This window comes from Mesoplodon mirus, assembly GCF_964341445.2.
Source record: "Mesoplodon mirus genome assembly, chromosome: 2".
Taxonomy (NCBI): domain Eukaryota; kingdom Metazoa; phylum Chordata; class Mammalia; order Artiodactyla; family Ziphiidae; genus Mesoplodon; species Mesoplodon mirus.
The window spans coordinates 188412254-188434187 of record NC_138977.1 but is presented as its reverse complement, the minus strand read 5'-3'; the positions used below and the strand labels follow the sequence as shown (position 1 = coordinate 188434187).

Genomic DNA, 21934 nt, shown 5'->3' with positions numbered 1-21934 from the left:
CCACAGTTTACCTTAGGTTTCCTTTTGGTGTTGTACATTCTATTGGTTTGGACAAATGTATTATGACATGTATCCATCCTTAGAATATCATTCAGAGTGTTTTCACTGCCCTAAAAATCCTCTTTGCTCTGCTTATCTTCCCCCAACTCACCCCTGGAAACTACTGATATTTTAATTTTTCCCATATTTTTATCTTTTCCAGAATGTCATAGTTGAAATTGTACAGTACATGTTTCCTTTGGCTTGGCTTCTTTCACTTAGTAAAATGCACCAAAGTCTCCTCCATGTCTTTTCATGGCTCTTGATAGCTCATTTGTTTTTAGTCTGTACTTGTCTGGATGTACATAGTTTACTTATCTATTCACTTACTAAAGACATCTTGCTTACTTCCAAGTTTGGGCAATTATGAATTAAGCTGCTGTAAATGTTCATGTGCAGGTTTTTGTGTATACATAAGCTTTTCTGGAAAAAAATTTTGGATAATTTTAAATAATCTAAGTCTGTTGCTTGGTACACATTCTCCTCTCTAAATGCAAATACTCATTAAACATTTTCTACATACTAGTTCTAGAGCTTTCTGGTGGTGGTCAGGAACCAATGTGATTCTCTTAATGGGTTGACTTTGTGTTCTTACCACATAAGCTTGATTTTCTGGTAGTTGTGATGAAAATAAACTCCAGGTTCAGATCGAGGGTGATATAATGAATCTGTTATCAATATACTACTGAGGACAAGGACCAAGGAGAGGAACAATCTAACAGGTCCCAGGGTGAAAAAGAAGTTTATGGATCTCTACCTGTTAAATTTTTAATTCTTTAAAACATATACAGATGTGCAAATTAATTTAGCATATATATTCATAAAAAGGAAGTATTTCCATCCCACAGAGTATAAAAATCTTGAAATATGCAGATGCATGTGACAAATAGTGGACATTCTATGAATGTACCTTAGTGACTTATATAAGAAAATTAAGTATATATTTTAAAATACCTGAGTTAAAAAAATACCCGAGTTATTTAAAAGCTATACTATAGTAGTATAGTAGAGGATGTATTTGGCAATGGAGATTGTTCTGCTGTAGACATCAATAAAGTAAGCCAAAGCAAGTTGAAACCCAAACTTACTAGTTTGGCTTAATAAAGGATTTGCTATGCCTTACTTTTATGAAGCCCCAGAACATTTAAATATAGGTGCTTATTTTTCTGGTAAAATAGGATACCCACATGTTTTATTACTACCAATTAAAAAGATGCAAGAAAAAAGAAACCAAGAGTTTAAGAGCCAGACTAGTATTAACTGTCGTATTGGGAAGTTTCTTAGATTACCTAAAGAAAAATATGAAAACACTTTCATGGGTTGTTTCCTTTAGACTTTTAAGGCAAGAATGATTGCACACTACATTGTAATATCTGGCAGAGGTTCATTTGATCACCATATTTTTAGAAATTTAATGTGAAAGAGAAATGTAAAACCTTTAATCTCTAGATTGGTATTTATACTCCTTATGATGACACTCAAATAACTTGGCAGCATTCTGAGTAGTTGGCAGTTTCTACAAAATATGCCAATTAAAGAGCACAGCAACTACATCATGTCACATTCTTCTAAAATATAAATATTGAACTTTCACCACATGCCATCATGCAGAACTGATATGACAACATCTTTGTAGACTTCCTGAGCTCCTTTAAAAAGTGGGATCTAATCAACACAAGGAAAGGTAAAATATCATTACTGTGGCTATAATTATCTGGTTGGCAAAATAAGCTCTATATAGAATTACATGTTAAAACAACTATTTAGTAAAATTAAATGCTTTAGTTCAGCTCAGCTTATATGTTCAAGGGAATTGGTGAACAATGAGAAAATATAGATTGGTTTTCTATCACGTTTATTTTTATGTCTCTGGTTAAAAAGCAATCTTTTTATTGTAGGACAGTTAGAAAACAGATTTGTTGACAGGAAAGTAGTTAATGATAAACCATAATCTTACATGTGAGATGAAATTTTTCTGGTATAGTATTTTTATATATATATTTTTCTGTAGATACATATAGGACTTATTTCTAATTTGTTTAAATGCATCGTAATAACTCATTATCTTCATATTCTTTCAAGCTCAATAGGGACTTTTTAAAAATAAAAAACGTGTAATTTTTATATTTCTATAATTTAGTACAGACACTTACATTTGTTTAAACAAAGGCCAGCAGTGTTGTAGACATTTTTGGCTGATTCCAAAGGAAGTGAAATATGTTCAAGAATAAAAATTTATGACAATTCTTCTAAGAAGTAAAATAAATGTTTCTAGTAAAGCATAATAAATACTGATACATGATAAAGTGAACCAACACAGGTATTATGTGTACTATAGAAATTTTCAAAATACACGTAGGTTGAATTTCAGGGAAAAGTCACTTTCCAATAAACCACTTGACATTCTTTTTTAAAAAGACATCAATCTGGCAAAACAGTGTTGAGCCTAGACAGAAAGTACAAATCAAACCCAGTGGAAAGTCTGTTACAGAATTAGTAGACAAAATGAGTCACAGAACATTCTCATTTTAAGATAGTTTGAAATAGAAACCAAGACTCAAGGGATTTCCACTTTACTGTTACCTAATAGAGGAGGAGAATCTCTAAATATCTGTAAAGTTTAGAGAGACTAAGAGAGTGTTGGGGAACAAAAATGCCAATTTTTTGTTAAGGAAAATTAAATTTTTGAAGATTGTAATATAAATTAGGAATTAGTTGTTGATTATGGCAGACTGAGTGAAAATTCAGATTTCCTCCTCTGCTCTAGACCTTTTGTCAGTTTTCTGTTCCCAAGCACTTTGTTTTCCTAGTAACTATTTATTTTTTTAAGATTTTTTTTCATGTGGACCATTTTAAAAGTCCTTATTGAATTTCTTACAATATTGCTTCTGTTTTATGTTTTTTTGGTTTTTTTGACCACGAGGCATGTGGGATCTTAGCTCTGTGACCAGGAATCAAACCCACACCCCTTGCATTGGAAGGCAAAGTCTTAACCACTGGACCACCAGGGAAGTCCCCCTAGTAACTATTCTTAAATCACCATGTCTAATAGATTATGGATCTTAATCCTTACCAGATTGTAGCAAATTTAAATTAGCAGTGCAGAGATTACCTTGTGGTCCATTTCTTTTGGAGAAATACACTAGATAACAGTATGTGTGATAATCAACTCTACCTATTGACAAAGAAAAGTTCTAGCCAGTATCTAGATGCATTCTTAGACTGATTGTGAATCAGATGACTTCTCTGCAATCAAAACTAAACATTTCTATTCATTAAGTCTCTCATAATGTAATCCAAATAAAGTATTTCCAGTTAATGTCCTAATTTAAACTCATACAGGGGAGAAATTAAAGATGAACTGTCAGTGGATTTGCTTTGAAGCTTTCATTTAGTACTTCCACACATATCAAATCTAGGTTTGAAATGAGAAATCCCTCTTAGATTAGGTCACTTTTAAAACACATGGCTTACTCACCATTCCGACTCTCTTCATCAATGGCAACTATGGTGGCTGGCGGTCCCCCCCTAGCTAGTTTGCAATCTAAAGAGAAAACAAGACAAATTAAGAAGTAGCTACTGCAGGAGCACTCACCCTGAGATTAAATTCATTGAGATGTATATTGATATTTAAAAAGAAAAATCCTACAATCAAATTAATTTGCATCATTTCTTTTAACAATTTTTTATTTTTAAAAAATTCTTGTAAGAGCTATATAGATTCCTTACCACATCGTAACAAAGATACTTTGTATGCCATGAAACTGTTCAAATCTTACTGGAAAACACCAGCAGAGACCACTGGAGAGCAGAGGTCCTTCAGGACAGAGATAAAAGGATGGTAATTTAACCCATAAAAACAACATAAAGGGATGATTAACAAGGATAAATTGTAATTAAAGCATCACAACAGAAACAAACATGATTGAACTTTAATTGTAATAAAGGATCTAATTAAAAAGAGTGAATAGATCTTTAATAATGTTCTAAAGAATATAAAACAAAGACAGACAAGCAATGTTCATGAGGTTGTTTGAGATTTTATTTTTGTCATCTTACCCTCATATTGCCAGTCTGGAGTCAAAAGTATAGAGTCATCAATGGAAGCAGATCAGAAAAATGAAAGAAAGGAAGAAAGAATACATGTATATATTTAGCGAGGATTTAAAGACATAAATAGCATTATACAATAACAGATACATCACCTAATGATTTCTGGAAATGAAATATATAAAATCCTTAGATTTTTGTAATTCTAACACAGTAGTAACAAGTTAACTTGATAATATATGTCATTAACATCTTAAAAATTATAGATCAACTCGAACATACAGTACACCTATGTGTCTTATGAAAATGTAAATAAAATTATTTATGAATTGTCTATTATCCCTGTGTTGAACAAACCATAAGAATAGTGCCTGTCAATCAGTAGTGATTAATTTGTTATTTCAAACAATGCTAATACCGAAGTATCTCATGATAATGAACATATAAATAGTATCATGAGCTATAACATCCATGATAATTAAAATATGAAGGTTTTGCCTGGAAGATGTCAAAAGTACACTTCTGAGTCATAAAGCACCCCCCCAGGAGGTACTCGGTCAGCCTGATAGGGCTGTGTCACACAGTTAAATGTACATGGCACAGTCCTGTGACTGCAACATAAACTGGCTTAAAGCCATCCAAGTATGTGTGCTATTTGGAAGATGATTTCAAGGTTTACTATTTATCTATTAAAATTCTGCTATTATGTACATGGGCATGAATAAAAAAGGCTTTGGCAAGCATTGTTCTATATTGTAAGATATGTGCTCTCCCATATGAAGCTTAAAATATCAGAAATCTCCAGTTTTTCTCTCTTCATCCTGGTCAGTATTCAAGGAGTTTCAGGTCACAGCATTTTTAGATCTAAAATATTGCATTACACTTCATCCTCTCCTTCCTATACCCCCTGACATAGCACAGCTCCTCACTATTTGTCACCTCTACTCTTGCAGTGGTTTCCTCACTGATCTCCTAGAAGCTTTGTTCTCATTCTGCATTCATTTATTAATTTCACGAGAATTATTTTATGCACCCAAATCAAAGGTAAAATAATGGTACTTCTCTGCACAAAGAACTTAAGTTTCCTTTGGAGTGAAGAAAATTATCTTCGAATATCATTCAAAGGATGTCATGGTCTTAACATTGTTTACTTAGAATTAAGCACTGTGCCCTTCAGTCACATCAGAGCCCTTACTCTTGCTAGAACGTATCTCACATTATTAAGGAAGTTTTGTCACCTAAATTCATTTCTGCCTCTACTCCTGCCTGGCTAGTCTCTGCTTCTGTTGGTAGAACTAGATTTCACCTATTCCATGAAAACTTGTCTATTTCCCCAGTCAGAATTTATCTGTTACTTCCATGTTCTCATAATACTTTGTTCATCTAATTTTTTATTCATCTATGCATTCAAAAATTATTCAGTCAAATTTGTAGATAACTTACTACGTGCTGAACATGGGAATTAAAAACCAACAAGTTCTTTCGTCATGGATCTGAGTCATCAGATAAAAGACTCATAAACAACCACATAGGTATGGCACAGTGTGGTCTATGTGAGTCAGTTCTTTAATAAATTCATTAACAACACAAACGATTAAAATACAGAGAATGCCTGCTGGGAGTGGAAATGGGATACACAAGAAGGCAGAGGCAATCTGTGGAAAGAATAAAGGAAACATGACCAGTTCTTACAAGATGCAATTCTTGGATTACCAACATGACTTCTGTTTGTATTTCAAAGAGTAGTTACCTTTCAATACTATTTTCTCTCTCCTCACTCTCCTTCTCTTTCTCCCTCCCTCCCTCCATATAATATATATATATATATATATATATATATATATATATATACACATAATATTTATATATGAGGCCACTGCCTTAGTTAAGATCCTCATAGCTGCAAAGTAGAGAAAAAGTGTGGTGAATCTGCATGTGAATATTGATAGAGGCATAGATATTTAATCAATAACTTTATAGGCAGGCAGGATACAGGGAAAGGAAAGAAGGAGAAAGCTAGGCATACATATACAAAAACCTCTCACCATTTGGTTACTATTACATTTATGGGTAGACTTTTTCTACACATCTAAGTCAAGTATGACTCCCCATATTCCAGCCCTACCTCCCTCCCTTACCCTTCCCAATCTCAGTTCATTCTTTAGCCACAACAAACCAAGTTTGCTGTGCCATCTGCCAAAATGCCCTTCCTCATCTTCTACCCCTGGTTAACTTCTGTTTCTCTTTCAAGAACCTGGCAAGGAATCACATCTTCTAGAAAATCTTCCTTGTTGTCTAGATTAAATGCCTCTTCTCTGCATTCCTTCAATATACACTGTATTCCACTGGAAAAATTACTTCATAAAAAATATATTAGTATTTTCTTCTCATAAAAGCTCTTTCAGACCAAGTCTGTGTCACATTTATATATCTAAGTAACCTCAGAATCAGACTAGAGTTGATCCTGAAAGGATGTTTGTTGAATTTTTCTGAACTGCAGTCAGCCCAGCTGCAGTCTCTCGTTGAATATTCCTCCATGAGTGCTGCTCAGAAGTCACCGTTCTCCTTATGTCCTCACCAACAGAAACAGCCCAGGAATATAGGTGCAGCTACAGTTCCTCCCAGTCAGACCCCTTTAGATGACTTTCACTCAGCTTTATTCTTTTAGCAGCTTCCAAAACCCCACAATAAGATATTTTTCACACCCAACCAACAAACTTTCTTTATTCTGAATCAAAACAAAAATGATTAAAAATTTTTGACTCAAACACTAATGAAGAGAGGTTAGTCAGATACATAAAAGTAATCTATTAATAACATTGTTCACAACAGCCTAAGTGTTTGCTTTGGAATGATGTGTTCATGAAAGTATAATTAGTTTTGAAATGCACAGAAATATTTTTAATGACAAGTATGTTCAGAACTGTCTTGAAAAAAAGTAATTTTGGATGGAGTAACCAGGATGTATCATGTATGCAAAATATCCAAATGGAGATCAAAGTGAAAACTAGAAAGCAATTTGGGGGCTGGGTGATCCTGCTCTCTACGGTCTATGGATAATCTGTCTGCCAAGGAAAGACAGGTTAGCTGATGATGCCTGTGCCTTGGAAACAAACTTCTGTAATCTATTTAATTTCACCCTTGACTGTCCAGGTTAAATCACAAATTCATTGTTTTTCTTGCCTCAAAATTCTAACCACTCAGGCCCCTACCTGATTCCCATATCCAATTTGTTGTAAAGTGCAGGATATGAATACAAATAGCTGAATGCCCAGTGTGATTTATTTCCACAAATTTGTCATCAAGCTAAAAATAAGCCATATATTTTTTCTGTATATTTTAAAATTTCATGCAACAAATCAGATTAAAACCTAAAAATGTATTAGCAAGATATGGAATGACTGGTTTCAAATGAAATGAACCTGTGATATGCTGTTCTTATTATGACATGAAGCTTAAGATCATGTTACTCTACAAAGGGAGTATCCAGAATTGTCCATATATGTTTATTCCTTACTAGGAAGAGAGAACAACCAGGTAGACCCTATTTCCACCTTAGCCTAGTCTCAAAACTTCCATTTAAGTTCAAACAATGTCTGTTTTTAAAAAATTATTGTATTTATTTATTTTTGGCTGCTTTGGTTCTTCCCTGCTATGCACGGAGTTTCTCTAGTTGCAGAGAGTGGGGGCTACTCTTCGTTGCAATGTGTGGACTTCTCATTGCGGTGACTTCACTTGTTTCGGAGCTCGGGCTCTAGGCACGTGGGCTTCAGTAGTTATGGCACACGTGCTCAGTAGTTGTGCCTTGTGGGCTCTAGAGCGCAGGCTCAGTAGTTATGGCGCATGGGCTTAGTTGCTCCACGGCATGTGGGATCTTCCCAGACCAGGGCTGGAACCCGTGTCCCCTGCACTGGCAGGCAGACTCTTAACCACTGCACCACCAGGGAAGCCCCAAACAATGTCTTTTTAATAAAATTTCAAATATATTGACTTTTTTCTTATATTAACATGGCAATTGCCATCAATATGTCCAATGATTAGCATATTTCCTGCCTAGACCCCTCCTCTGAGTCTGGGTCCTGCTGCTCAGACAACATCTGTACTTGCAATTTCAAAGGTGCTTTAAATGTAACTCTCCAAAATGGATTCTAGTTGCTACCCCTCAGACCATACCTGGCCTTTTCCAGTATGTACTATTTCAGTGAATAACACAATTTTGCACCAAGTTGCATAAACCAGAAACCAGGGGGTCACCTTTGAGCCTGCCCATCACACTTGCTTTTCTGTGTTGAATCCCTCAATAAATCTTGACTTTCATTACTACAGAAAAACTTCTTATATCCACCTACAGCTTTCAATCTGATGTCACTATGCTAATCCAATCTCTTACCTAGTCTAACAGGTTTTCCTAACTGTTCACCCTACAGGCAATCTTGTCCCACTCTTTTAATTTTCTATCTTTAACCACAGTGATCTTTTACAAATTAAAACATGCTTACCAGTTAATGAGGTACCATTGCTTTTATGTTAAAACAAAACTTTCATAGTCTACAACTCTCTGTATAGTATGATTTTAGAATGAAAACCAAAATTTATGTCCTACAAGGTCCTGCATGATACCGCCTTCTCCTTCCTCTCCAGTCTCATCGATTTCCATGTTCTCACTTGCTCTCTGCATTCCAGACAGGTTTTTCTTTTCTTTTCTTTAATCATGCTATCTTTTGTCCTGAGCTACCTAAAGATCTTTCCAGATTGCATTATTTCTTATTTCTAATCTTCACACTCAACCCTTTATTCACTTATATATTCTTTAGATTTTAACTTGTGCTTCACTTTTCCAAAGAAATCATTTCCAATCCCCAGGTTCCCTGATATTTACTCAGTTAATTCTGCCTTCTAATATCAAGTTATGAATACCTGACTCCTCACTGACAGAAGACGCAGTGATAATCTAGATCTTGTTTCTGTTCCTCAGAGTTGTGTTCCCAGGGCAAAGTTCCTGCCACAGAGTTGTCAGCAACTGTTTCTTGAATGCAAAAATGAAGAGCCTCAACCAAATTTGCAACAATTTTTCAAAAGCCCTCTATAACTTAATCTTTTTTCTTTTTAACATTTGACATGTCATTTTCATATAAAAATAATGGGGAAAGAATGTGTAACAAATTAGTTATTAAAAGACAGGACCACTGATACTACCTCAGCAGAAATGCGAAGGGTAGCACCACATGCCACCTGAAAATATGTCACTTTGGCATGTGGAGCTGAAGGCAATAAAGACCCAGCAGACTCAGCAAAAGCCTTTTTTTTTTCCTCCTTTTAACAGCCTAAAAGAATTTAGAAAGGGGGCCGGTACCAGGAAGAGAGCTATTACTAGAGATAATTTTTTCATCTGAGAGAAGTTTCTGCATGCAGGGCAAACCTTTGTTTATGGAACATTTCCTTTTCTCATCTTCCTGTGAACTCCCCCTTTCCCTTTGAAGTCTCCAACCACTTATCCCTTTCCTTAGCTCAGGATGGTATTTAAGCCTCAATTGCCTGGTTGTGTTTGAGTCTCATATTTTTGTACATAATTAAATTTGTTTTTCCCCTGTTAATTGTACTATTACAGGGAGGTCTCAGTCAAGAACCTAGAAATGTAGAAGAAAAATTTTTCCTTCCCTATGAGGAAAAAGCTACTATTCAAGTAAAGAAAGAGACAGTTTTGTAGGAATTCAAGATTTTGAGGGATTAGTTATGAAAGATCATAGAGAGCTCAGAATTATAAAGAGGAGTAATGAAAAGAGAAAGAGAAAATTTTCACTTGTTTCCAATTATCTATAGTTTCTATTAGAATTCTACACTCTGACCATCCAGTTGACTGAACTGAAGAACTATTATGGAGCAAACTTACTCCAATATCCTATTAAAGGCAAGGATGCATTCCAAGTTCCTTCATGATTTTATCAAATTGCATCTTAAAGAAATAAAACTCAAAGACCTCAGATATCAAAGCTCTCATGATATCAAAGATCACAAATACTTTTGTGTCAGTCTTTTAGAACTTTTACTCGGCCATTTCCTTACCAGCTCCCTATGAGTATCAGTGAATTATTCTAGCACTTAGCAGAGTGTTCGACATACGATACTCATTCAATATATTTGTTGAACTAGGGAACATCTTCCGCCATCGTAAAGGAATAAAACAAATAACCAATTAAATCATTATTATTCATCAATTCAAATTTTTTGGGGAGTGTTGAAAGTGTTAAAGGAATTGATTCCTAGTACAGTATAGAGCTTAAGAACATGTGCTTTGGAGTCAGAAAACCAATTTTTACATCCTAACCTTGGCTTTTTTTTTTTTTTTTTTTTTTTTTGCTGTACGCGGGCCTCTCACTGCTGTGGCCTCTCCCGTTGCGGAGCACAGGCTCCGGACACACAGGCTCCGCGGCCATGGCTCGCGGGCCCAGCCGCTCCGCGGCATGTGGAATCTTCCGGGATCGGGGCACGAACCCGTGTCCCCTGCATCGGCAGGCGGACTCTCAACCACTGCGCCACCAGGGAAGCCCCTAACCTTGGCTTTTAATAGCTGTGTAAATTAAGTAGATTATTAACTTCTTATACCTCAGTTTAGGTAAATTGGTGTAATAGTAGGTATAACTACTTCATAGATTTATTACAAGTATAAATGAGGTAATCTACAATAACTTCATTTTGCCTGGCAAAATGTACAGGCAGAATAGATGCACCTTAATTTGTACAGTATCATTATTTTAAGGAATGTATTAGGAAAATCGTTCCTATTTTTTTCCCTTTGACCAAAAGGTGGCAGAGAATCCCTTGGATTTCCCTAAGTTTTCAGTGAGGGCTGATCTTATTACATATGTGGTTGTGAAGTGCATTCTCAGTAAGAATAAAAGCAGCCACATGACATGTCACTGATGGTCTGTATGGACAGAAAAATTGGAATTCTTGTGCCAGATATCAACCTAGAACCACTATCCTGGACTGAATTTACTAGAGGCAAATAGAATCCTTGAACTCCAGGTTTTAGAAAATAAGGTGCTCACAATGACCCACTGGTCCCATAATAGTCTGGAAATGCATTGGTGTCCAAATGATCTAGCAGAAAGATCATGAAAGAGTCACAGATATTCTGAAAACTCTACTCTTTTCAACTTCCTCTATTATCACTTTGGATATTCAAAGTCATCTGGTGTTTCTTATCTAGAAGCTTTCATTTTCATAAACACACACACACACACATTTTCTCTCCCCTATCCCTCTCCATCTCCCTCTGGATCAGTCACTTAGTTCAAAGCAATTTGGCCTCTCATTCAAAGGAGTACTGCACTCTCAAAATTTCTGGCTGCACAAACATTTTATTTTCAATTTGCTTGTCACAAGCAGTAGCAGAGAGACTATTCTTACATTTTTCTGTTGATCTTTGGAATATTCATTTCCAGGAAAATACACATAGGAGTGAAATCTTAATACAAAAACTCCTTGTTTTACATTTTGAATTTCTCATTCAAAAGAAAAGGAGTTTGACCTTGAAATTTATAAGATCAATAGAACTATAAGGTGTAAAACTGCAGTCAACAAATAGACCATAACTGAATAAGCAAAATGAACTGAGTAAGCTAAAGGACATTACAAGTAAGTCATTTTCAATTCAAGAATAAGTTATTAGCATTAATAGATTTCAAATATTACCATGGACGAAGGAAGGTGTATTTTATGATTCCTTAGTGTCATCATTAATTGGATAATATAATTTGATTACGATGTTCCAACAATATGGTCTAGTAATACCCACTGAAGTCATTAATGATTATTGTTCTACATCACTGCTTTCATTAGGACGATTTAAGTTGAGGCCATGGCTCCCTCAATCTCTACATTTTTTTTCAAAAGTTACTATTTATTTCATATTCTAATTGGTCTATCAACAACAGTAAGATTTAAGATTTTTACATGGTTGGCATTTGGTGAGAGAAACCCATTCTCATTCTTAAGAAGTTAATGTATCTAAGTAATAAAAAGAAAGATAAATAAAGGGCTGCAGGAAGAAGGCAGAACAGGAACTGAGTTGTCAGAAGTCTGATCAGAAGATCAAGTAATAATTTTTTTTTTTTTTTTTTGTGGTATGCGGGCCTCTCACTGTTGTGGCCTCTCCCGTTGTGGAGCACAGGCTCCGGACACGCAGGCTCAGCAGCCATGGCTCACGGGCCTAGCCGCTCCACGGCATGTGGGATCTTTCCAGACCGGGGCATGAACCCATGTCCCCTGCATCAGCAGGCGGACTCTCAACCACTGTGCCACCAGGGAAGCCCTCAAGTAATACTTTTAAAATTATTTTTGTTCACTGGGAATATTACTATAATTCATTATTTTATAATTTCATGTAAATGCATTGTTAAATATGTTAGTATTTGTACCCAAGGGTAATGTTCTTACTTAATTCACACTACATGAGTTAGAAGCTCTTTGAGTTTTCTTTCCATTAATAGCAACAGTTTTTCCTTACTCATATAAACTTCTGTCACAGGATCATAACTACGTTTGAGGAATTTGACATGGATGGAATAGTTTTTGGTCCAAGGTATTTATGTCACCACTGAAATCAGAAGAAGCAGCACGGTATTCTGGTTATGGACATAGCCTTGGGAAACAGACTGTCTAGGTTCAATACTAGCCACATTTGAACACTTGTTAGCTTTTAAGATCTTTGAAAGTGACTTAAACTCTCTGTAGCTCAGTTGCATTAGTTGTAAAACTTAAATTATTCTATGGAATAGTGATTGGCATATGGAAGTTCTTTATAAGTTATTGTTAGGTCAGTTCTATTCTAAACAAATGAGCTAATCACATACAAAATTTGTATATCTCTACATTTTAAAAGCAGTGACTTTTAAATATTTTTAATTAAGTAGTAGTTTCTTAAATTTTTCAATAATCAAAGGAAAGCCATATTTTATTAGCAGAACAAAATAGGCTTCATATATGTTAGCATTTTTGGTGTGCATTTAGTGTACTGGAATATCAACAATACATTTAATTATATGGCCACAGATTGCTAAGTATACATAGTTATAGCTGAATCAATCAAAAGATCTTTCTAAAATTATCACAGGAATGCTTATAACTAAAATAAAAAAAATCTGCTTTGGTAATCTAATGTAAAGTGGATTTTGTACTCCTAAAAGCTCTTTACAAGATCTTGCTTTCTGTTACTCTAAAAATCTTCCTAAAAGGCTTTTTACATTGGCTTATTTTACCATATTATCTAATTTGTCTTTATGTTTTACAATTAACGTATAAGGGAAAAAGAAAGGGATAAAGATTTATGTCAACGAGGAAAATAAACTTATACAAAAAAAAAACACTTTTTGAAAAGCAGTTAAAGAATTTACATTCATATTTCTGCAAGCTAATTTATTTTATTTTCTAATTACTCTTTTTTTAACATCTTTATTGGAGTATAATTGCTTTACAATGGTGTGTTTGTTTCTGCTTTATAACAAAGTGAATCAGCTATATGTATACATATATCCCCATATCTCTTCCCTCTTGCATCTCCTTCTCTCCCACCTTCCCTATCCCACCCCTCTAGGTGGTCACAAAGCACGGAGCTGATCTCCCTGTGCTATGCTCCTGCTTCCCACTAGCTATTGATTTTACATTTGGTAGTGTAGTGTATATATGTCCATGCCACTCTCTCACTTTGTCCCAGCTTACCCTTCCCCCTCCCTGTGTCCTCAAGTCCATTCTCTAGTAGGTCTGCATCTTTATTCCCATCCTGCCCCTAGGTTCTTCATAACCTTTTTTGTTCCTTTTTAGATTCCATATATATGTGTTAGCATACAGTATTTGTTTCTCTCTTTCTGACTTACTTCACTCTGTATGACAGACTCTAGGTCCATCCACCTCACTACAAATAACTCAATTTCGTTTCTTTTTATGGCAGAGTAATATTCCATTGTATCTATGTGCCACATCTCCTTTATCCATTCATCTGTCATTGGACACTTAGGTTGCTTCCATATCCTGGCTATTGTAAATAGAGCTGCAGTGAACATTGTGGCACATGACTCTCTTTGAATTATGGTTTTCTCAGGGTATATGCCCAGTAGTGGGATTGCTGGGTCGTATGGTAGTTCTATTTGTAGTTTTTAAGGAACCTCCATACTGTTCTCCATAGTGGCTGTATCAATTTACATTCCCACCAACAGTGCATTCCAAAGGGTTCCCTTTTCTCCACACACCCTCCAGCATTTATTGTTTGTAGATTTTTTGATGATGGCCATTCTGACTGGTGTGAGGTGATACCTCATTGAAGTTTTGATTTGCATTTCTGTAATGATTAATGATGTTGAGCATTCTTTCATGTCTTTGTTGGCAATCTGTATATCTTCTTTGGAGAAATGTCTGTTTAAGTCTTCTGCCCATTTTTGGATTGGGTTGTTTGTTTTTTTGATATTGAGCTGCATGAGCTGCTTGTAAATTTTGGAGATTAATCCTTTGTCAGTTGATTCATTTGCAAATATTTTCTAATTACTCTTAATGAGGTAGCTCAGAGGAAATTCTCAATCATGATTCTTACTAAGATGCTCAATGAGGTCAAAAGCTAAAAGCTGCAGCATCAACATCACTGTTTAAAACTGCATTCTTCAAACAAAGATTTTTAATAATTCTTTGTATACAGTCTGCTTTGCCTCTTTAAATCAAGTTCTTTGCTACAATCCACTTATGAGTATCTAAACTGTCAGTAAAAAAGCAAACTCTATGGACTAAATTACAAGGAAAAAATTTTAAGCATTTTATTACTCATAATATTAAAGACCATATTCATGTAAACATCACATCTGTTTTCCTACATCTTCTGGTTTTATTAAGATATTATTGACATATGTGTAAGTTTAAGGTATACAGTGTGATGACTTGATACATGTATATATTGTAAAGTGATTACCACAATAAGTTTATTTAACACCTCCATACTCTCGTATAATTATCCATTTTTGTGTGAGGTGATAAAGTTTGAGGCCTACTCTCTTAACAACTTTCAAGTATATAATATTGATATAATATTGTTAATTAGAGTCACTGTGCTGTACATTAAATCCTCAGAACTTATTCATCTTAGAGCTGGAATATTGTACCCTTTGGCCAACATCTCTCCATTTTCCCCATCTATCAGCCACTGGCAACCATAAGTTTCTATGAGTTCAGCTTTTTTAGATTCCACATATAAGTGAGAAGATATGTATTTGACTTACTCTGACTTATTTCACTTAGCATAATGCCCTCAAAGTCTCTCATGTTTTTGCAACAAGCAAGATTTCCTTCATTTTTATGGCTGAATAATATTCCATTTTGTACATATACTACATTTTCTTCATTAATCTGTCAATGAACACTTAGGTCATCTCCATCGTATAATTTACATATGTTGAACCATGCTGCATCCCAGGAATAAATCCCACTCGATGGTGATGTATGATCCTTTTAATTTGCTGCTGATTTTAGTTTGCTAGCATTTTCTTGAGAATTTTTGTCTCTGTACTCACCAAGGATATTGGTCCGTAGTTTTCTTTGTGTGTATTGTACTTTTCTGGATTTGTAACAGAATAATGATGCCCTCATATAATGAGTTTGGCAGTGTTTCTTCCTCTTCAATTTTTTTGGAAGACTTTGAGAAGGACTGACATTAATTCTTCTTAAATATTTGATAGGATTCAGTGAAACCATCTGGTTAGTCCTGGGCTTTTCTTTAATGGGATGTTTTGGTGACTGTTTCAGTTTCCTTACTCATTATTGATATGTTCAAATTTCCTGTTTCTTCATTATTCAGTATTAGTAGATTGTATTGCTAGGAATTTATCTACTTCTTCTAGGTTATCCAATTTCTTGGTGTATAATTGTTCAGAGTAACTGCGTATGATCCTTTGTATTTCTGTGGTGTCAGTTGTAATGTGTCCTCTTTTATTTATGATATATTTATTGAATCTTCTCTCTTCTTTCTTAGTCTAGTAAAATGTTTGTCAATTTTGTTAGATTTAAAAAATATAGCTCTTATTTGCATTGATCTTTTCTATTGTTTTTTTCCTGTTCTCTGTGTCATCTATTTCTGCTCTGATCTTTGTTATTTCCTTCTTTCTGCTAACTTTGGGTTTCTTCTAGTCCCTTGAAAGATACGGTTAGGTTGTTTATTTGTGATCTTTCTTTTTTCTTAATGTAGGCTTTTAAAAATTAATTAATTAATAATTAATTAATTGCTATAGCCTTCCCTGTTGCATTGCTTTTACTGCATCCCATAAGTTTTGATATATTGTGTTCCCATTTTCATTTACTTCAAGATACTTTTAAAAATTTCTCTTTTGACTTATTCTATGAGCAATTGATGTTCTGGTAAGTGTTGTTTTAATTTCCACACATCTGTGATTTTTCCAGTTTCCTCTTATTACTGATTTCTTGTTTTATAACATTGTGGTCAGAAAAGGTACTTGGTATGACTTCAGCTTCTTACATTTGCTAACATTTGTTTTGTGATTTAATGAATAATCTACCCTGGAGAATGTTCTGTGTGCACTTGAAAAAACGTGTATGCTCCTGCTGTTAAGTGGAATGTACTGTATGTTTATGTTATGGCTATTTAGTGTAACGTATAATTCAAATTCAATGTTTCCTTATTAATATTTTGGTTGGATGAGATATTCATTGTTGAAAGTGGAGCACTGTGGTCCCCTACTATTATTGTATTGTTATCTATTTCTCACTTCAGATCTGCTAGTATTTGCTTAATATATTTAGGTACTCTGATGTTGGGTACATAATATTTAGGATTTTTATATCTTCCTTTTGAATTTCCCCCCTTTTTATTATATAATGATCTATTTTTTTTCTTGTTAGAGTTTTCTACTTAAAGTCAACTTTGTTCAACATAAGTATAGCTATTCATGCTCTCATAGCTACTCATGATCTCTTTGGTTTCCATTTGTATGGAAATGCCTTCATTTTGAGCTTCTATATGTCCTTAAAGCTGAAGTGAGTCTTTTGTAGGTAGTATATAGTTAGGTCTTGCTTTTTAAATCACTCAGCCACTCTGTGCTTTCTGATTTGATAATTTAGTCCATTTAGATTTACAGCAACTATTGATGGGTAAGGACTTACTAATTATATCTCATTTATTGTTTTTTGGCTGCTCTGTAGTTCCCTTGCTCCTTTTTTCCTCTTTGCTGCCTTTCTTGTGATTTATTGATTTTCTCTAATTATGTGTTTTGCTTCCCTTCTCTATGCCTTTTGTGTATCTACTGAAAGTTTTTACTTTTCAGTTATCATGGGGCTTACAGAAAGCATCTTATAGATATAGCAGTCTATTTTAAGATGATAACAACTTACTTTCAGTTGCATACACTCTACATGTTTACTCTCCCACCCCCACAATTTTACATTTTTTGTGTCACAATTTACATTTTTGTGTTGTGTATCCATTAACTAATTATTGTAGCTATAGTTATTTTTAATACTTTTGTCCTTTAATATTTATACTAGAGTTAAGTGATTATCAAACCACCATATTATAGCATTAGAATAATCTGAAGTTGACTATATATTTACCTTTACCTCATGTTTTAAAATACTTAAGTTTTATTATTATTTATCCTTTTGTTTCAGTTCAAATAATTCCTTTCAGCATTTCTTGTAAAGTAGGTGTAGTGGTCACTCCTTCATTTCTGAAAGACAACTTTGCCATGTAAGTATTATTGGTTAGCATGTTTTTTCTTTAAGCACTGTGAATATATCATCCCACTCTGTCCTCTCCTTTATGTTTTCTGCTGGTAAATCCATCTGTAGTCTTAAGGGATTTCCCCTAAATGTGAAAATTGTGTTTTTTCTGTTTTTAAAATTGTCTTTGTCTTTGATTTTAGATGGTTTTATTATAATGTGTTTTTTGAAAGATTGTTTTGGGTTGAAATTTTGGGTGTGGTTTATTAACTTCTTGAACATCAATATATAAATCTCCCCTAGATTTGGAACATTCTCAGCCCTTACTTTTTAAGATAAGTTTTGTGCCACCTTCTCCCTTTCCTTCTTCTGGGGACTCCAATAACGCATGGATTGTTACTTTTTTTTTTTTTTTTTTTTTTTTTTTTTTTGCGGTACGCGGGCCTCTCACTGTTGTGGCCTTTCCATTGCGCAGCACAGGCTCCAGACACACAGGCTCAGCGGCCATGGCCCACGGGCCCAGCCACTCCACGGCATGTGGGATCCTCCCGGACCAGGGCACGAACCCGTGTCCCCTGCATCGGCAGGCGGACTCTCAACGACTGTGCCACCGGGGAAGCCCTAGATTGTTTCTTTTTAAGGGTACTCCATAATTCACTTAGGATTTCTTCACTCTTTTTAATTTCCAGCTTTTATTGTTCTTGTTCTCCTCTGACTGAATGATTCCAAATAAACTGTCTTCCAGTTTATTAATTCTTTCTTCTGCTTGGTTGAGTCTACTATTGAAACTCTTTATTGAATATCTTCAGTTCAATCATTGCATTCTTCAACTCTAGGGTCTCTTCTATATTTTTTTCTTTTGAATTTTATTTTTTTATACAGCAGGTGCTTATTAGTCATCCATTGTATACACATTAGTGTATACATGTCAATCCCAATCTCACAATTCATCACACCACCAACCCCACTGCTGCTGCTTTCCCCCATTGGTGTCCATACGTTTGTTCTCTGCATCTGTGTCTCAACTTCTGCCCTGCAAACCGGTTCATCTGTACCATTTTTCTAGGTTCCACATATATGCATTAATATGTGATATTTGTTTTTCTCTTTCTGACTTACTTCACTCTGTATGACAGTCTCTAGATTCATCCATGTCTCTACAAATGACCCAATTTTGTTCCTTTATATGGCTGAGTAATATCCCTTCCATATATATGTACCACATCTTCTTTATCCATTCATCTGTCAATGAGCATTGAGGTTGCTTCCATGACCTGGCTATTGTAAATAGTGCTGCAATGAACATTGGGGTGCATGTGACTTTTTGAATTTTGGTTTTCTCTGGATATATGCCCAGTAGTGGGATTGCTGGGTCATATGGTAATTCTATTTTTAGATTTTAAGGAACCTCCATACTGTTCTCCATAGTGTCTGTCTCAATTTACATTCCCACCAACAGTGCAAGAGAGTTCCCTTTTCTCCACACTCTCTCCAGCATTTGTTGTTTGTAGATTTTCTGATGATGCCCATTCTAACTGGTGTGAGGTGATACCTCATTGTAGTTTTGATTTACATTTCTCTAATAATTAGTGATGTTGCGCAGCCTTTCATGTGCTTCTCGGCCATCTGTATGTCCTCTTTGGAGAAATATCTATTTAGGTCTTCTGCCCAATTTTATTGGGTTGTTTGTTTTTTTAATATTGAGCTGCATGAACTGTTTATATATATTGGAGATTAATCCCTAGGCTGTTGATTCATTTGCAAATATTTTTTTCCCATTCTGAGGGTTGTCTTTTTGTGTTGTTTGTAGTTTCCTTTTCTTTAAAAAAGCTTTTAAGTTTCATTAGGTCCCATTTGTTTATTTTTGTTTTTATTTCCATTACTCTAGGACGTGGATCAAAAAAGATCTTGCTGTGATTTATGTCAAAGAGTGTTTTTCCTATGTTTTCCTCTAAGAGTTTTATGGTGTCTGGTCTTACATTTAGGTCTCTAATGCATTTTGAGTTTAATTTTGTGTATGGTGTTAGGGAGTGTTCTAATTGCATTCTTTTACATGTAGCAGTCCAGTTTTCCCAGCACCACTTATTGAAGAGGCTGTCTTTTCTTCATTGTATATGCTTTGTCATAGATCAGTTGACCATAGGTGTGTGGGTTTATCTCTGGGCTTCCTATCCTGTTCCATTGATATATATTTCTGTTTTTGTGCCAGTACCATATTGTCTTGATTACTATAGCTTTGTAGTATAGTCTGGAGTCAGGGCGTCTGATATCTCCAGCTCTGATTTTTTTCCCTCAAGACTGCTTTGGCTATTCGAGGTCATTTGTGTCTCCATAAAAATTTTAAGATTTTTTGATCTACTTCTCTAAAAAATGCCATTGGTAATTTGATAAGGATTGCATTGAATCTGCACATTGCTTTGGGTAGTATAGTCATTTTCACAATATTGATTCTTCCAATCCAAGAACATGGTATATCTCTCCATCTGTTGGTATCATCTTTAATTTCTTTCAACAGTGTCTTATACTTTTCTGCATACAGATCTTTTGTCTCCCTAGGTAGGTTTATTACTAGATATTTTATTCTTTTTGTTGCAGTGGTAAATGGGAGTGTATCCTTAATTTCTCTTTCAGATTTTTCATCATTAGTGTATAGGAATGTATGAGATTTTGTGCATTAATTCTGTATCCTGCAAATTTACCAAATTCATTGATTAGCTCTAGTAGTTTTCTGGTGGCATCTTAAGATTCTCTACGTATAGTATCATGTCATCTGTAAACAGTGACAATTTTATTTATTCTTTTCCAATTTGTATTCCTTTTATTTCTTTTTCTTCTCTGTTGCCATGGCTAGGACTTCCAAAACAATGTTGAATAATAGTGGCGAGAGTGGACATCCTTGTCTTTTTCCTGATATTAGAGAAAATGTTTTCAGTTTTTCACCATTGAGAATGATGTTTGTTGTAGGTTTGTCATATATGGCCTTTATTATGCTGAGGTAGGTTCCCTCTATGCCCACTTTCTGTAGAGTTTTTATTATAAATTGGTGTTGAATTTTATCAAAGGCTTTCTCTGCATCTATTGAGATGATCATATGGTTTTTATTCTTCAGTTTGTTAATATGGTGTATCACATTGATTGATTTGTGTATACTGAAGAATCCTTGCATCCCTGGGATAAATCCCACTTGATCATGGTGTATGATCCTTTTAATGTGTTGTTGGATTCTGTTTGCTAGTATTTTGTTGAGGATTTTTGCATCTACGTTCATCTGTGATATTCGTCTCTAAATTTCTTTTTTTGTACTATCTTTGTCTGGTTTTGATATCAGGGTGATGGTGGCCTCATATAATGAGTTTGGGAGTGTTCTTTCCTCTGCAATTTTTTGGAAGAGTTGAGAAGGATGGGTGTTAGCTCTTCTCTAAATGTTTGATAAAATTCACCTGTGAAGCCATCTCATCCTGGATTTTTGTTTGTTGGAAGATTTTTAATCACAGTTTCAATTTCATGACTTGTAATTGGTCTGTTCTTATTTTCTATTTCTTCCTCGTTCAATCTTGGAAGATTATACCTTTCTAAGGATTTGTCCTTTTCTTGCAGGTTGTCCATTTTATTGGCATACAGGTGTTTGTAGTAGTCTCATATGATGCTTTGTATTTCTGCGGTGTCTATTGTACCTTCTCCTTTTTCATTTCTAATTTTATTGATTTGAATCCTCGCCCTCTTTTTCTTGATGAGTCTGGCTACTGGTTTATCAATTTTGTTTATCTTCTCAAAGAACCAGCTTTTAGTTTTATTGATATTTGCTATTGTTTTCTTTGTTTCTATTTCATTTATTTCTGCTCTGATCTTTATGATTTCTTTCCTTCTGCTAACTTTGGGTTTTGTTTGTTCTTCTTTCTCTAGTTCCTTTAGGTGTAACGTTAGATTGTTTATTTGAGATTTTTCCTGTTTCTTGAGGTAGGCTTGTATAGCTATAAACTTCCCTCTTAGAACTGCTTTTGCTGCATCCCATAGGTTTGGATCGTCGTGTTTTAATTGTCATTTGTCTAGGTATTTTTTGATTTCCTCTTTCATTTCTTCAGTTATCTCTTGGTTATTTAGTAACATATTTTTTAGCCTCCATATGTTTGTGTTT

At 34.8% G+C, this 21934-nt stretch overlaps 1 protein-coding gene across 6 annotated transcripts in view; it reads right to left on the bottom strand.

Annotated features, from left to right (window-relative positions):
• Window positions 1-21934, bottom strand: part of PCDH15 (protocadherin related 15) — a gene marked incomplete at both ends in the record, with an annotated part of 722972 nt that overhangs the window by 582360 nt on the left and 118678 nt on the right. For 4 of the 6 annotated variants that reach the window (XM_082633165.1, XM_082633166.1, XM_082633163.1 and 1 more), the window contains one exon: window positions 3518-3583. In XM_082633165.1, coding sequence (XP_082489291.1) covers window positions 3518-3583 — 66 coding nt within the window. Of the gene's footprint in view, window positions 1-3517; window positions 3584-4098; window positions 4114-21934 lie in introns of all 6 variants that reach the window. The other 2 variants (XM_082633167.1, XM_082633164.1) reach the window with 1 other exon arrangement.